Below are 17350 nucleotides of genomic sequence, written 5' to 3'. Positions count from 1 at the left end.
AAGTCCTGTGCAGATCTTCCCCAGAGGAAGACCAAGTTCAGACCCTGCGGAATTTCTTCTCCGATTACAGATTCATGGGCTCACAGCTACTTTCCCAAGCCCACCTTATCAGTAAGAGGCAGGGTCTGTTGCTCAGGCAATAGCCAGTGGCGTCTGTGCAGTCGACCTTTGACCTGGACCCTAAACTCTCCCTTCTGGAAGCCCTGGCTACTCCCATAGTTTCTCCTGGGTTTATTAATTTAATTCTCATTTTATCTGGCAATCTGATGCCTTTCTCATGCTCATACACACATTTTCCGTTCCTAAGCAAGTCTTAATCACTCACTCATGTGTTCTTGATTTATGCCTAATTTTGGTGGATCACATCCTCTTCTGTTTTTACTAAAATTCTCAACTTCTCCTTTCTCTCCTCCTACTTTACAGAGGAGAAGATGACTTCCTTTTTTTTTGTTGTTTTTGATTTTGGACAACCACAGCCCCACCACTCACTGGGTGGATAGCTTTGAACAACCTACAGATCCTTCTGAGATTGCACCTGTGAAAGGAGAAACTAAAAACATCTCCCATGTCAATTCTAGAGAGAATTGAAGCAGGGGTCCCTACCCTGTGGGATCTAATGCCTGACGATCTGAGGTGGAGCTGATGCAATAATAGTAGAAATAAAGTGCACAGTAAACGTAATGCACTTGAATCATCCTGCAACCATCGTACCCCCCTCGGTCTGTGGAAAAACGATCTTCCACGGAATTGATCGCTGGTGCCAAAAACATTGGGGACCGCCAAATTAAATCAATACCTTGTCCCCAACACGTGAAGAATTGAAACAAAACAGGACCGGATGGTCATTGCCCTGCCCCAATGTCCTCTGCCTGCTTTTTGTCTGTGGGAAATGTTAGTCAAAGACTAAGTTTAATCAGAGAAATGAGAACGTGTGAAAACAAAGGAAAGCTGTCAAAAAGAGACCAAATAATAATAATAATGTCATTAAGCATAGTCGAGGACACTTAGTTCTTTCTCAAGGGCTGTGGACATTATTCTGAGCCATATCCTGTGAGCTGTCTTATAGATACTGAAACCCCAGGTGGAGAAGTTAACTACATGATGGCCAGACTCTACCCAGGACATGAGCTGCCACGTGGTCATGGCATGTGGTCAGCTGAGAACTGACCACGAAGAAGTGGGAACAAGTGGACCCTGGAACTGAAGATTCAGTTCAGTTCAGCTCAGTCATGTCTGACTCTTTGCAACCCCATGAATCGCAGCATGCCAGGCCTCCCTGTCCATCACCAACTCCCGGAGTTTACTCAAACTCATGTCCATTGAGTGGATGATGCCATCCAGCCATCTCATCCTCTGTCGTCCCCTTCTCCTCCTGCCCCCAGTCCCTCCCAGCATCAGGGTCTTTTCCAATGAGTCAACTCTTCACATGAGGTGGCCAAAATATTGGAGTTTCAGCTTCAACATCAGTCCTTCCAATGAACACCCAGGACTGATCTGCTTTAGGATGGACCGGTTGGATCTCCTTGCAGTCCAAGGGACTCTCAAGAGTCTTCAACACCACAGTTCAAAAGCATCAATTCTTTGGCGCCCAGCTTTCTTCACAGTCCAACTCTCACATCCATACATGACCAGGAACTGAAGATTAGCTGTACCTAAAACAACCAAATGATGCTGCTCAGACCACTGATGGCCACTTTTAGAGATGACTGTGCTGTTTCTGCATGTAGCACCCCCCCACCCCCACCATCTGTCTGTAAGAGCTATCAGCCCCTGCTTGTCCGCGGAGGGGGGCGGGGAGCTGGCTCTCCGCTCAGTTGCCGGCATCTGAAATAAGGCAAACTTTCCTTTCCACCAACCTGGCCTGTTTATTGGCTTCTGAGTGGCGAGCAGCCGGATCCACAAACTCCTTTCAGTAACAGGTGTTGGTGCCCAGCGTGGAGCTGGCTACAGCTGCCTCCTGGGCTTTCATAGCGCCTGGCTCTCCTGGGTCTTCTAGGGGAGAGCTGTGGCCACAACAGCATATCGACCTGCTGCTAAGTGGTTAGCTAGCCCCGAGTAGGAGATCTGGGGGATGTTCCCAGCAGCTGCCAAAACCTTTTGCTTTGAGGATCCTCCCTGTTTCTCCCCTGTTCGGCACCGGCTGCCAACTCAACACTTTTCTTGGTGGGATGAAAACTTGCATTTGGGACGAGCAGACGAGCTCCAAGACCTGATAAGCCCACCGGTGTGCACACAGCCAGCCTTCCCATTTGTGAGTGCTAGCACTATTTGGTGGGGAAGGCAATGGCACCCCACCCCAGTACTCTTGCCTGGAGAATCCCAGGGATGGAGGAGCCTTGGTGGGCTACAGTCCATGGGGTCGCTATGAGTCGGACACAAATGAGTGACTTCACTTTCACTTTTCCCTTCACACATTGGAGAAGGAAATGGCAACCCACTCCAGTGTTCTTGCCTGGAGAATCCCAGGGATGGAGGAGCCTTGGTGGGCTGCCGTCTGTGGGGTCGCACAGAGTCGGACACGACTGAAGCGATTTAGCAGCAGCAGCAGTGCTATTTGGGCACTTTGCCAGTTGGTTCTGACCTGTGTCTGATGTTGATGATCATTTGTGAGCGCTGACTGCGATCTGGGCATTTTTGCCCATTGGTTCTGACACCTGTCTGCCGTTGCGGGCCGTTGGTGAGTGCTGAGTGTCATTTGGGCGTTTTGCCAGTTGGTTCTGACATCTATCATTGAGAGCCGTTTCGGGGACAGGTTTGTTTGCGATTCTACGGGTCACCCTCGGAGAGAGGTTATGACTGATCTGTCGTTTGGCGTGTGAGTGTGTATTCCATTTGGGTGACTGGTACTCTTGTTGCGTTATGTAAAATGGGAGATTCAGGTTCAATTCATTAAGAAAAATTTTAGCTGTAAAATTATGACCAAAGAATGATTTTTTTGGACAATGTATGGCAGCAGTATTCTTCAGGCTCCAGAGAAAACTGGTTAAGATGAAACTCTTGAAATTCCAAAAAACCATTTCTTTTTGCATATGCAATTACAGAAATCTAGTTTGATAAAACTCTTTTATCAGACCCTGGGAAAACAAAAATGTGCCTAGGAGAAAATTTGAAGTTAATGGTTATCATGTCCTTGAAATACAAACACAGTCCACTTTGCCTGGATCTTCAGCCTTGGGTTAAATATAAAACTTCAAGTCAAGGAAAAAGAAAAGATAGAAGCCTTTTAAAACTGAGAATGTAAATTTTACTATTCTATTATCCATAAATTGGTAAGTTTAATTGCAGTGCCTAATTCAATAAATGTAAAAAGATGAAGCAAAGAGATCTCTGTTTGTCTGGAGGTTTGTATGTCTCAGCATGTGTTTTTGCCATTAGATAACATTGCTGAGGTTTATTTGTAAAGGGGCTCTATTTAATTGGCCTTAAAAAATATAAGTGCTTACAAATCAAACAAATCTAAATTTACCTACTTTTGTCTTCTCATAAGACCAAGAGGGAAACTAAAGATGTTTGGGTTTATTAAACATGCATGATGTACCATTAAAGAAAAATTATGCTGTGAAAAAATATATACTTTTAGAAGTATGAAGTATGTTCCTTAAGTTTGCAATCAGAAAGTGCTGGCATATCATTTCGATCACTTGGTTTTGTTAAGGTTTCAAGGGTTAAAAATTGTGATATATAAAAATGATAAGGGAAACATTTCTATGTGTAAAACAAGTAGAACATGTGTTGTTGGTGAAGAGAAAGGATAAAGAACAGAGGTATTTTTGATGGAAAAAAAATTATAATTATTTTGTCCTACAGTTGTTTGTTTCTGAATGAGAAAATACAGAACAAAGTTGTTTGGATCCAGAAATGATAAAAGATTTATGAAAAAGGAACTTTGAAAAAAGAATTTTGTATGTTGTCAGGATTAAGATTAGACTGAATTTAATTAGGCTTATGAATGTCGTTATTAACAGTAAAATGATACAAGACTGAGTTTATTTTGTTTTGTCTCTGTTAAGAAAGCAGAGTTCTCCTAGAATATTGATCTGATTTTGATAACAGAGACTGCTGATGGAAAGTCATTATTTTGTTTCTAATCCTACTTCTGACCCCAATGTTCAGGATAGAAAAATTGCCCAATAAAGTTGTCACAGAGTATAACTATTTATGATGTGTAACACTGCTGGCTTTAAGTTGTCTGCTTAAAGCATATGTACAATGTTTGTGTGACCACTGTGTATAGATGATAAAATGAACAGCCTATAAAACATTTCCCTGTTAGCATACCTCGGAGCCTGTTCATGATATCTGATGAAATTTCATGGACAACTAGGCATTATATAAACAAAAAGTGGGCCTAGCATCAAAGGAGATGGCTGGACCCAGAGCAGGCAGAAAAAAGAGCCACACTCTCAATGTTGGGAAAATATATTGATGATCAATGATTCCTGTGAAAGGAGTCACAATTAAAAGGGGGAAAGGATGGAAGAAATGTTCACATATTGAGGTATGGGGAAGTCATTCTGGCCTCTACATGGTTTAATTTAAACTTTAGGCTAACCAAAACAGCCTGTTGGGGACGCCAGCAGTGAGAATGAGTCCTAACCATTGGACCACCAATGGGTTCTAGCAGTCTAATTTATCAACTGAATTCTCATTGCCACCCTATTGTTGTGAAATAATTTGACAACAGCCCTTAGTTCTTAGCCAGTGGGCATGTCTACCAGCCAACCGATGCTTGCCGGGAATTTCCAGTATCCTCAAGGGCAAAGTGCCGTCACCTCTTCAGGAATCCTTCAGGCTCATGCCTAAGGCATCTGGAGGGCTACCTATCTGAAGCCTGAAATCTGCCCGAGGCAGGTGAGGATTTTCTGTGAGCCAAGTTCTTGTGCAAGAAACGTGTTGCAATCGGCATGCTTAACACGTTTCCGGAAGGGTGGGGAGCGGGAACTGAACTGCCCAAGGAAACTGTTGCTGTCCCCACTCTGGAGTCCAGGGGGCGGGGGCGGTGAGGCGCTGGTCACTCCAGCTTTTCCCCTCTCTGTGGCTGCAAAACCGAAGGACCCCTGGACGAGCCGACATGCCACGATGCTCTCCAAACTGCTTGTCCTCCTCTGCCTCAGTAAGTCTCACAGGGCCGTACGTGGAGAACGCAGAAAATAAGGTAACTGGTGAGAAGTTTACACTGGGCTTGGAGACAGAAAGGACATCAACTTTAGTTACTGAGTGCATATCATGTGTGGGAAATTGGAGTGCAATATACATGTTCCCTCTAAACCAGTGTTTAACAAACTGGGATTGCTCTTGTCTCAACTCTGTTTGTAACAACTCTGTTTGTTAATCCCATGCCTGAACTTCATAGGCTTTGTGCTTTTCTTTTTTTCTGGCCTTGTGTTTTTCTTAAGACTGACTCACACTGTTTTGCTCATGTAAAAATATGTAAGTTAGAGCCTCTATATCAATACCATTCATAAAAGTCCAGTGTCACATAGAAGGTAACTATAAAAAAATGCAGCGAGATGATAAACGTTAGAAGATGCTAACTGTGTACTCTTCCATGTTAGGTTTCTCAGCCTGAAATACACAATTTCTTTATTAGAAAGGCGATCAGCCATGATCAAGATACATTGGAGGCTAGTTTCAAATAGACTTCTTGTTGATATCATTAAAGGCAATATGAGAGTACTTATGGCACGCTGTCATGCAGGGATTTTTTTTTTTTTTTACTATTACTTAAAGAATCTTTTTATTTTGATTTGGGGTATAGCCAATTAACAAGGCTTCCCAGATGGCTCAGTGGTAAAGAATCCTCCTGCCAATGCAGGAACCTCAGGAGACACGTGTTTGATCCCTGGGTTGGGAAGATGCCCCTGGAGAAGGAAATGGCAACCCACTCCAGTATTCTTGCTGGGTTAATCCCATGGATGGAGGGGCTTGGTGGGCTACATACCGTCCATGGGGTCACAAAGAGTCAGAAATGATTGAGCGAGTGAGCACGTATAGCCTATAAACAATGTTGTGATGGTTTCAGGTGAATGGGGAAGGGACTCAGCCGTACATATACACGCACTCATTCTCCCCCAAACTCCCCTCCCATCCAGGCTGCCCCATACCTCTCAGCAGAGTTCCCTGCGTCTATGGTATGTCCTTGCTGGTTCTCCAGTTAAATACAGCAGTGTGCATGTGCATCCCAGCTCCCTAACTATCCCTTGTCATGCGGTGCTTTAACCTTCCTTCCTTCCACCAAAAATCATCATATGTAACGCCAGTGGAATATATTCCACATTTGGGAGATACCACCCTGATCCTTGGCCAAACAACCAACCAACCAGCCAACCAAACCAAAACCCTGCAAGAGCAGATCAGGCAGGTCCGTGTCGACAGCTTAGGACTCGGATGTGAGTTTGCAGAACCAAGGGGCTTGCTTCAGATTGCACAGGTGGTATGTGAGGAAGCCAAATTCAGCCTAGAAGGGTCTAGCTCCCCAAACGATTCCACTCAGGCACGACGTTCAATTAAGAGAACGTACACACGGGGTCTTCGGTATGGAAGCACCCTGGGCATGCCTGATGGGACTTATGGGCTGGAAAACGCCCAAGGAGGGAAAAGATGCGTGGTTCAGAATGCCCCCCGCCCTCCAGCTATGCAGCTAGGAGGTGACACATGATGAGTATTTCCAGAAACCAACAAGGCCTGGTATTCACAGCAAATCTGGAGAGGAGAACTCGCCTCCACGAGGACCTTTGCCCTTGGCTTTCTGCTCTCATGGCAACCCACTCCAGTATTCTCATCTGGAGAATCCCACGGACGGAGGAGCCTGGCGGGCTGCAGTCCACGGGGTCGCAGAGTCAGACACGGCTGAGCGACTAACACCTGAACTTCCTTCACTTCTCCTATCATCAGACATTTCTGATGCCCAAACTGCTCCTCGTGTTCCTCGCGTCAGAGGCTGTTTTAGAGACCTGTCTTAGGCGTGTTCTCAGAGGGAAACGCAGGGCTGCAGCACGTTCGCTGGAGACGCAGCTCCTGCCCGCGCCCTCTGCGGGAGCTCTGGGAAAACCGTGCCAATGTCTGAACGTTTCCTCCTCTTTCAGGGTTACCTTCACGATTAGGGTCAAGCATGCATGGCATTCTTGGGCGGGCCACAGCCCATGGGGTCACGAAGAGTCGGGCACGGCTGAGCGACAAACACAGCCCAGCACGTGCTACGACATAACACACGCAGTCCACGCTCAGGAAGTGCTAAGTGTTTAACTAGGTAATTTTTTAATTCTTGTCTGCGTTGGGCCTGCGTTGCTGCGTGTGGGCTTTCTCTGGCCGCAGCGAGTGGGGGCTGCTCTCCGGTTGTGGTGATCGGGCTTCTCACCGCAGTAGCTTCTCTTGTTGCCGAGGGCGGACTCAGTAGTCATGGCGCACGGGCCTAGGTGCCCCGCCGCCTGTGGGATCTTCCCCGGCCAGGGCTCGAACCCGTGTCCCCTGCACTGGCAGGAGGATTCTTTTTTTTTTTTTTAATTAATTTATTTATTTTAACTGGAGGCTAATTGCTTTACAATATTGTGGTGGTTTTTGCCATACATTGACATGAATCAGCCATGGGTGTACACGTGTCCCCCATCCCGAACCTCCATCCCTCACGACTGTCCCAGGGCACCGGCTTTGAGTGCCCTGTCTCATGCATCAAGCCTGGACTGCCGATCTGTGCCATATACGGTAATATACATGTTTCAGTGCTGTTCTCTCAAATCATCCCACCCTCGCCTTCTCCCACAGAGTCCAAAAGTCTGTTCTTTCCATCTGTGTCTCTTTTGCTGTCTTGTATATAGGGTCGTTGTTACCATCTTTCTTAATTCCACATACATGCGTTAATATACTGTATTGGTGTTTTTCTTTCTTACTGCACTCTGTATAATAGGCTCAAGTTTCATCCACCTCGTTAGAACTGATTCAAATGCATTCTTTTTAATAGCTGAGTAATATTCCATTGGAAAAAATAGCTGAGTAATATTCCAGTGGAAACAGTGTCAGACTTTATTTTTGGGGGCTCCAAAATCACTCCAGATGGTGATTGCAGCCATGAAATTAAAAGACGCTTACTCCTTGCGAGGAAAGTTATGACCAACCTAGACAGCATATGAAAAAGCAGAGACATTACTTTGCCAACAAAGGTCCATCTGGTCAAGGCTATGGTTTTTCCAGTGGTCATGGTATGGATGTGAGAGTTGGACTGTGAAGAAAGCTGAGCGCCGAAAAATTGATGCTTTTGAACTGTGGTGTTGGAGAAGACTCTTGAGAGTCCCTTGGACTGCAAGGAGATCCAACCAGTCCATCCTAAAGGAAATCAGTCCTGGGTGTTCATTGGAGGGACTGATGCTGAAGCTGAAACTCCAGTACTTTGGCCACCTCATGTGAAGAGCTGGCTCATTGGAAAAGACCCTGATGCTGGGAGGGATCGGGGGCAGGAGGAGAAGGGGACGACAGAGGATGAGATGGCTGGATGGCATCACCGACTCGATGGGCATGAGTTTGAGTAAACTCTGGGAGTTGGTGATGGACAGGGAGGCCTGGTGTGCTATGATTCATGGGGTCGCAAAGAGTCAGACATGACTGAGCGACTGAACTGAACTGAACTGAACTGAATATTCCATTGTGTCTATGTACCACAGCTTTCTTATCCATTTGTCTGCCGACGGACATCTAGGTTGCTCCCATGTCCTGGCTATTGTAAACAGTGCTGGCAGGAGGATTCTTAACCACTGGATTTCCAGGGAAATCCAAGTACCTCTTTTTTATGTTTTCTATTCCTTTTCTTTTTGCAGCCATGCAGGGCAGCTTGTGGCATCCTAGCTCCCCAACCAGGGATTGAACTGGTGCTCCCTGCAGTGGAAGTTTGGACTCAACCACTGGACTGAGGGGGAATTCAACGTTTATTATTCCTTTTATCATTCAGTCCCCTCTGACCTGGTTAGACATTGCTTCCATTAACAATCGCTTCCAGAGATCTTTTAACCTTTAAACTTTTAAAACCTTCTCCTTTCAAACATTTGCAAGTACGTGCTTCAGAGGTATTCTGGGCATTCACAACGTTGTGCAAAGCGTCAGCCCACACTTTTGCATCATCCCCGACATAAACTCTACTTGTTAACCAATAACCTGCTTCCTCTTTCTCCTCAGCTCCTGGTGCCTTCTACTGTACTTTCTGTCTCCATGAATTTGCCTGTTTTAAGTATTTAAGTGGAGTCATACAGTATTTGTGTTTTTGTGTGTCTGGCAAGTTTCACTTAGACTAATGTCTTCAAGGTCCATCCATGTTGTAGCGTGTATCAGAACTTCATTCATTTTCATGGCTGAATAGTATTCCATTATGTGTATGTGCCTCATTTTTGCAATCCATTGATCTTCTGACGGACATTTGGGTCTTCTCACCTTTTGGGTATTTATTCTTCTGCTTTTTTTCAAAACATGAAACATAATATTTTTGATTGACTCATGCAATTTTAGCACAAAGGCTTGGTAACTTCCCTCTTTCATTGCAAAGACACAGAACTGTTTGTCCACACAGGGGTAAAAAGAGGAAATCTCTTAGCCACACAGACCTAACCAACATCTGTTGAGTTAGATCAATCTCTCTCTTATAATAATGTTGGAAAACAGGCTTGATATTAGTTTTAAAGAGATGTTAGTACTCAGGTAAACCTGTATCTACCATATCCAGGCATTAACACTAGTATGTGTGTATATACAAACATATGCACACTTTTCAGATTGTTTTCCCTCACAGATTATTACAAGATATTGAAAATGGTTCCTTGTGCTATACAGTAGGTCCTTGAACCTGCTCATCCCAAGCTCATAACTTATCCCTCCCTTCTCTTTCACCTTTGGTGACCACAAGTTTGCTTGCTACCTCTGTGGGAACTAGGAGCCCACGGGCAGCACAGCCAAAGAGAGAGAGAGAGAAAGACGTGTCAAACTAAGCGTGGCTCTGGTAGAAGGAGAGGGTAAGAGGCTCGGGGGGATTCTGCGGAGCCAAGAAAGGTCCTGGGGTCTTGGGGGGTGAGCGCAGCCCAGGAGAAGCCCTGAGGTCAGGGTGGAGGAGCGCCCAGGCTCCAGCGTGGGGACGTGCGCTCGCCCGCCGGCGGGAGTCCAGGACGGCCCCTGGGGGCCAGGAGGTGACGACGCGGGCTCCAGCCTGGTGTCTGTGTCTCTTCCTTGCAGGGCTGTGTGTCGGCCAAGCAGACAGAGGAAGAGCTGGTGAGTGGTTCTCCATGGACCCTCCTGATCCTTCCCACCCCCCACCCTCTCCAGGGGCCCCCACTTTCCCCTCCCCCCATGGGCTTCCCGAGAGCAGGTGGGTGGGGCGCCCCCAGACCTGAGACCCGCTTCCTTCCAGAGGCGCTTCCCAAGCCCTCCCTCAGGGCCTGGCCCAGCTCGGTGGTCCCCGCCGGGAGCTCCGTGACCCTGCGATGCGGGGCTCCCGCCAGGAACGTAAGCTTCACTCTCAAGAAGGGGGGACGCCTCTGGGAGATGGTCCAGTCACCCGACTCCACAGAGGGCCGGGCTGAATTCCACCTCCCGGGTGTAACTGTCCAGCACGCGGGAGAATACAGCTGCGAATACCACCGGACGGGGGACCCCCGCGTGAGCTCAGGGCCCAGTGACGCCCTGCTGCTGCTGGTGACGGGTGAGGGGGCGCCTGGGAAGGACGCCGGCCCGGGGCCAGGGGACGAGGGAGGGAGCGGACCAAGAGACGGAGAGCGGGTCTCCCCTCCAGGGTTGTTGGGAGGGGAGATGGAGAGAGGCAGGGACCGAGGTGATGCCTTGGCTTGATCCAGGGCTTGAAGGAGGGAAAATCTCCTTGTTGGAGTCGGGCAGAAAGAGCAAGAGGTCATTTGCAGTCCCGCAAGAAGCCCCTGCCGGAGAACAGGGCAAGCGGGGCACCCAAGGCTCCTCTCCGTGACCTGGGAGTCCCCCTTCTCACAGGGTATCTCAGTAAACCTTCCCTCCAAGCCCACCGAAGGGGCGCTGTGATCGAAGGACAGGAGGTGACCCTGCAATGCCAGCGGCCGGCCACGGACCTGAGGACCGTCATGTTCGCTCTGCTCAAGGCAGGAAGCGCAGCGCCGGTGCAGGTCCGGGCACCGGCCGGGCGGGAGACCGACTTTTCCCTGCGGAACGTGAGCGCCAGAGACAGCGGGAACTACAGCTGCGTGTATTACCAGGCCAGGGCCCCCTTCCTGACTTCACAGGCCAGCCCGCACCTTGAGCTCTGGGTGGCGGGTAAGGTTCCGCGCGATTGGAGGGTTTTTTCAATCGAAGTCAGGCATTGACTTACCCCTTGGCTCTCGTTTCTACACCACTTGCGCTTGTTTTTCTAAAGTTGATTCATTTATGTACTTTTGGCCGCACTGGGTCTTCGTCGCTGCCCCTGGGCTTACTCTGGTTGCCCGGGCGGGGCTCTGCCGCAGGGGGCGGGCTTCTCACTGCAGCGGCTTCTCTCCGCGTGGACCACAGGCTCTCGGGGCTGGTTCAGTAATTGTGGCGCCGGGGCTGAGTGGCTCCACGGAATGTGGGGTCCTCCCGGACCGGGGATCGCACCTGCGTCCCCAGCATTGCAAGGCGGATTCTTAACCCCTGGGCCACCAGGGAAGTCCACACTATCTCCTCTTTTTAATGTCCTTTCTTTCCTACTTTCTACTCCTTTTTTATTGCTGTACATTCTTGGTCAATTTCTCCTGCTTTTCTTCAAAGCGATCAAACTCACCATCCTCAGAATTCCGTCTACCACTCTTGCATCTCTTAAAGTTTGGCTTATCCTGGTGATCTTGATTTTATTCTCAAGAGCAGTTTTTGTTGTTGTTGTTCTCAGCATGTGGTGATTTCTCAATTTAGAGAAACGGATGCAACATCTTTCCGTATCTCAGGTCACTTATTGTTTGAATTTGTCTGGGATGATTTTTCTTCCTGGGGGAATTCTGTTCCACCGAATGTTACAGGCTTTCCTTTTCTCAACTCTGTCAACTTCTCTCTCTCTTTTTAAATTTATTTTTATTATTTATTTGGCTTCACTTAGTTGCAGCACACAGGATCTTTAGCTGCAGCATGTGGGATCTAGTCCCCTGATCAGGGATCAAACTCAGGCCCTCTGCATTGGGAGGGCATAGTCTCGGCCACTGGACCACCAGGGAAGTCCCCCCACGTGAATGTTTATGATTAGAAATCAGGGTCTGTGCGCTCAACCCCAAGATGGGGAGAGGGCTTACTGAGCAAAGTGGTGTCATTACGAATTTCTCCCAGGGGCCTTTGCCTGCAGGGAACACTACTGGTGACAGTTTAGAGAAGAGCTTGGCACTGACTGGGATGTGTAGGTGAAGACACGAACACAGGCTTCTCTTTAGGAACCAAGACCAATGCCAGGCCGGAGCCCTTCTTGGCTGAAGCGGAGATCCTCTAAGGTCCAGATGCTGAGCTACTAAGCTCAGTTTTCTAGACTCACTGCCGGCGTGGAGGTCTGTGCGGTGGAGGGGGATGCAGATGAAGCTGCTGAATTATTGCAGTGCTTTGCGGAGCACCTTCGGTTTTCCGAGTTGTTCCTAAGGCTGTGTGTGTGAAGTCACTTCAGTGGTGTCTGACTCTTTGCGACCCCATGGACTGTAGCCCGCCAGGCTTCTCTGTCCATGGGATTCTCCTGGCATGAATACTGGAGTGGGTGGCCATTCTCTTCTCCAGGGGAATCTTCCTGATCCACGGATTCAGCCCGCATCTCTTAATTCCTGATTCATGGAGGTAGAAGGGCAAAAGGACATGTGGGAAAGTGGAAATGTGATAAGGAACAAATAAATGGAGACTTCCCTGGTGGGCCAGTGGCTAAGACTCTGCAGTCCCAATGCTGGGGGCTGGACTTGGTTCCCTGGATCCTACCCCATCAACTAAGATGTAACACAGCCAAATAAATATTTTAAAAAATAACAAATAAATGAAAGATAAATGGCAAGGCAGAGGGAATTAAAGAACAGAGGAGGCAGGTGGAACCACTGCACTGTTTATTTTTTCCATGATTAAAACCTAAATGCCAGTACAGCTGACCACTGGCCAGGAAAACCGGGCGGGTGTATGGGAGTCACGCTGGGTAGACGACACCCTTGCATGGTCCGTGCTCATCCACTTCTCTCTTTTAGCTTCCCCACCTTCCATAACCTCGGATTACACCACGGGGAACCACATCAGACTAGCTCTAGCCGCTGTAATCATGTTTATCACAGGGGCTTTCCTGCTGGAAGCCTGGTGTAGGCAGAGACACATCGGCGGGGAGTCAGGTAAAAGCAAAACAGTCCGGGACACCTCTTTTCACGGGCTGCTATCATGATACAGGGGTTTTCAATCTCCATAGTCTACCATAGAACTTATTCTTTAAAAAATTTACTTACGTGTCTGCACTGGGTCTCAGTTGTGACCCTTGGGATCTTTAGTTGCGGTCAGGGGGGCTCTAGTTCCCTGACTGGGGATCGAACCCAGGCCCCCTGCATTGGGTAAGTGGGGGTCTTAGCCACGGGACCCCCAGGGAAGTTCAGATGGTGGCTAACTCTCTACAGTCAAATATTCCTACAACACTTGCTCCTTTTCTCCTTGCTTACCTTCAGGATGAAGGATCTCAGGTCCCCAGAGCTGGAGAAGCCTGTGGAATGACTTATTCTGAACCGGACAGCAGAGCCCTAAGTGAAGGTCTTCCCAGCCAGAGAAGGAAGGGAGAACTTCCAGCAAGGAGTGGACGATGAGGGAGACGCCCCTCAGGGGACTGGGCAAGGGGGAGGCTCCTTCCTCAGATCGCCAATAAACGTGTGTTTCCTTCTTCTAAAGAATCTCTTTTAAGTGAGAGGTATTATTCACATAGAATTAAAGGCACACATCTCAAGGGCACAGCCTCCATGACTCTATTTATCTATCATCCATCCATCCTAATCTGTCATCTATCTGTATATCCATCCATCATTCCATCTATTTATCTATCACCTATCTATCCATCCTAGTCTATCATCTATCCATATATCCATCCATCATTCCATCTATCTAGCTATGTACCTGTGGTCCGTCTCTGATGCCATGATTATTACCCTCATGGTCTGGTCCAGTGGCTTCATGGTGCTTCTCCTGCACAGACACCACCAGAGGGTGCAGTATATTCACACCCGCACTGGGCACCACAAATGCCCCCCAGAGACCAGAGCCGCCCGCACCATCCTGATGCTGGTGGTCACCCTCGTCACCTTCTACCTGCTGAATTCTGTGTTTGTTCTTTATATCACTGCCTTTTTTGATATTCATCTGTGGTTGATACAGACCTCTAATGTCTAGGTTTCCTGTTTCCCCACCATTTCTCCTTTCCTGCTGCTCCTTAGGGATCCTAGAACTGCTGGATTCTCCTCTTGAGTTGACAGCAAATATGATTAAGGTGATAAATATTTAGTAGACTGCTGGAATAATGACAGAAATTATTCTGTGACTACTCAGTGCCAAGTGTTTAAATCGAGTTATAACCAACATATAATATTACATTAGTTTTAGTTTTTCGACATAACGAATGGGTACTTGCATGTGTTGCAAAATGATCCCCACAGTTCTTACTATCTGTGCACACACACCCCCACATTGTACAGATCCTTTCTTGTGATGGGAACTTGAAGTTTCAGTCCCTCAGCATTTTCAAAAAATGCAACAGTGGAAACATCTATTTCTGCTTTACTGACTATGCCAAAGCCTTTGACTGTGTGGATCACAATAAACTGTGGAAAATTCTGAAAGAGATGGGAATACCAGACCACCTGACCTGCCTCTTGAGAAACCTGTATGCAGGTCAGGAAGCAACAGTTAGAACTGGACATGGAACAACAGACTGGTTCCAAATAGGAAAAGGAGTACGTCAAGGATGTATATTATCACCCTGCTTATTTAACTTATATGCAGAGAACATCATGAGAAACGCTGGGCTGGAGGAAGCACAAGCTGGAATCAAGATTGCCGGGAGAAATATCAATAACCTCAGATATGCAGATGACACCACCCTTATGGCAGAAAGTGAAAAGGGACTAAAAAGCCTCTTGATGAAAGTGAAAGAGGAGAGTGAAAAAGTTGGATTAAAGCTCAACATTCAGAAAACTAAGATCATGGCATCTGGTCCCATCACCTCATGGGAAATAGATGGGGAGACAGTGGAAACAGTGTCAGACTTTATTCTTTTGTGCTCCAAAATCACTGCAGATGGTGATTGCAGCCATGAAATTAAAAGACGCTTACTCCTTGCAAGGAAAGTTATGACCAACCTGGATAGCATATTAAAAAGCAGAGACATTACTTTGCTAACAAAGGTCCGTCTGGTCAAGGCTATGGTTTTTCCAGTGGTCATGTATGGATGTGAGAGTTGGACTGTGAAGAAAGCTGAGCACCGAAGAATTGATGCTTTTGAACTGTGGTGTTGGAGAAGACTCTTGAGAGTCCCTTGGACTGCAAGGAGATCCAACCAGTCCATCCTGAAGGAGATCAGTCCTGGCTGTTCATTGGAAAGACTGATGCTGAAGCCGAAACTCCAATACTTTGGCCACCTCATGCGAAGAGCCGACTCATTGGAAAAGACCCTGATGCTGGGAGGGATTGAGGGCAGGAGGAGAAGGGGACGACAGAGGATGAGATGGCTGGATGGCATCACTGACTCGATGGACCTGAGTTTGAGTAAACTCCAGGAGTTGGTGATGGACAGGGAGGCCTGGCGTGCTGCGATTCATGGGGTCCCAAAGAGTCGGACAGGACTGAGCGACTGAACTGAACTGAACTGAACCAACAATAGTACTATGTTGGACATCCCATCCCCATGACTTATTTACCTTATAACTGGCTGTTGATACCATTTGACATTTGTACTCAACACCATTTTTTAGTAAAATCCCATGAACACAAAAGGTCAGCTTATGGCAGGTGCTGCCTTGGGAGATCTGAAAGTCAATCCATGAAATTACCAGCTCAGAGAAGACACAGCTTCCATCTTGGCATTGTTGCTTGCATATTTAGTTTTCATCACTGCAAAATGGAAACTTGGCATTTGTTTTCTGTTTGTCCTGTTTCTTTCTGATTTTTTATTTTTAAAATTTTGCCTTTAAACACTAAGGAATTAAATGCCTTTGTGTTATTTTTAGCTTTTAAATAATTGATTAAAATAACTTCAGGAATAATATATTTTCTTCCTCACTTAAATACTACTCCAATTAGTAACACTTTAATACATTTTGTTTATCAATTACTTTCTCTATATTTGATCCCTTTATCACTAGATTTTTATCCAGCCACTTCAGAGCAATGTGTGAACATGATGAATTCCACCCTTAGCTGACTAGCATGGTTTTACCTAAACAAACACACCCTCCTACATGACCAGCACACTGCTATTTGATTTAGAAAACTGACGTGGATACAGCATTACTACCCATAGGTCCTGTTCAGAGTTTCTAAACGATCCCAAATATCTCCTCTTCTTTTCTGGTTGAGATTTCCAACAAGATGTGTGTGCTGCATTCAGTTCTTACGCCCTTTCTTTCTTCCCCAGTCTCAGTCTTTCTCTGTCTTTCCTCTTTTAATCCTATCTTTGACCTACTTAGAGCGACCCTCCCCTTGGTGTTTCTGATGACTCCTCATGACAGGATCAGTTTACATTTCCTATTCTAGTTCTATGGAAAACGCCATTGGTAATTTGAAATGGCTTGCATTGAACCTGGAGATTGCCTTGTATAGTGTTGATACAGAGCAGGACCCTGTGGTCTTTGCTGAGTCCTCACAATGCCCTCTACCTGCCTTTCGTCTGTGGAATAACTTTAGCCAAAGAATAAGTTTAATCAGTTCAGTTCAGTCGCTCAGTCATGTCCGACTCTTTGCGACCCCATGAATCGCAGCTCGCCAGGCCTCCCTGTCCATCACCAACTCCTGGAGTTTACTCAAACTCATGTCCATCGAGTCGGTGATGCCATCCAACCATCTCATCCTCTGTCGTCCCCTTCTCCTCCTGCCCTCAATCTTTCCCAGCATTAGGGTCTTTTCCAATGAGTCGGCTCTTCACACCATGTGCCCAAAGTATTGGAGTTTCAGCTTCAGCATCAGTCCTTCCAATGAACAGCCAGGACTGATCTGCTTTAGGATGGACTGGTTGGATCTCCTTGCAGTCCAAGGGACTCTCAAGAGTCGTCTCCAACACCATAGTTCAAAAGCATCAATTCTTCGGCGCTCAGCTTTCTTCACAGTCCAACTCTCACATCCATACATGACCACTGGAAAAACCATAGCCTTGACTAGACGGACCTTTGTTGGCAAAGTAATGTCTCTG

The 17350-nt window shown here is 47.1% G+C and overlaps 1 protein-coding gene across 8 annotated transcripts; it reads left to right on the top strand.

Moving 5' to 3' along the window:
• The first annotated feature begins 4890 nt into the window (after nt 1-4890).
• On the top strand, nt 4891-13847 carry TARM1 (T cell-interacting, activating receptor on myeloid cells 1). Of its 8 annotated transcripts, none has more exons than XM_043437625.1 (7): nt 4931-5155; nt 9911-9989; nt 10207-10242; nt 10382-10672; nt 10999-11268; nt 13167-13304; nt 13629-13847. In XM_043437625.1, exons 1-7 carry the CDS (start codon nt 5072-5074, stop codon nt 13631-13633), a joined length of 903 nt encoding a protein of 300 aa, XP_043293560.1. In that variant the 5' UTR covers nt 4931-5071; the 3' UTR covers nt 13634-13847. The 8 variants fall into 8 exon arrangements, with proteins under 8 accessions (XP_043293562.1, XP_043293564.1, XP_043293560.1 ...); XM_043437624.1 differs by having other exon boundaries at nt 4937-5155; nt 10972-11268; XM_043437626.1 differs by having other exon boundaries at nt 4941-5113; nt 10972-11268.
• Nucleotides 13848-17350: the final 3503 nt, after the last annotated feature.

The sequence above is a fragment of the Cervus canadensis genome, chromosome 18 (genome assembly GCF_019320065.1).
Source record: "Cervus canadensis isolate Bull #8, Minnesota chromosome 18, ASM1932006v1, whole genome shotgun sequence".
Taxonomy (NCBI): domain Eukaryota; kingdom Metazoa; phylum Chordata; class Mammalia; order Artiodactyla; family Cervidae; genus Cervus; species Cervus canadensis.
The sequence above is the reverse complement of the archived record's forward strand: the minus strand, read 5'-3'. Positions and strand labels throughout refer to the sequence as shown.

Coding starts and splice junctions, on each gene's coding strand:
- TARM1 (XM_043437624.1), top strand. CDS start 5,072: ATGCCACGATGCTCTCCAAACTGCTTGTCCTCCTCTGCCTCAGTAAGT. Junction 9,990..10,206: donor GGCTCTGGTAGAAGGAGAGG/GTAAGAGGCTCG, acceptor TCTTCCTTGCAG/GGCTGTGTGTCGGCCAAGCA. Junction 10,673..10,971: donor CCTGCTGCTGCTGGTGACGG/GTGAGGGGGCGC, acceptor CCCTTCTCACAG/GGTATCTCAGTAAACCTTCC.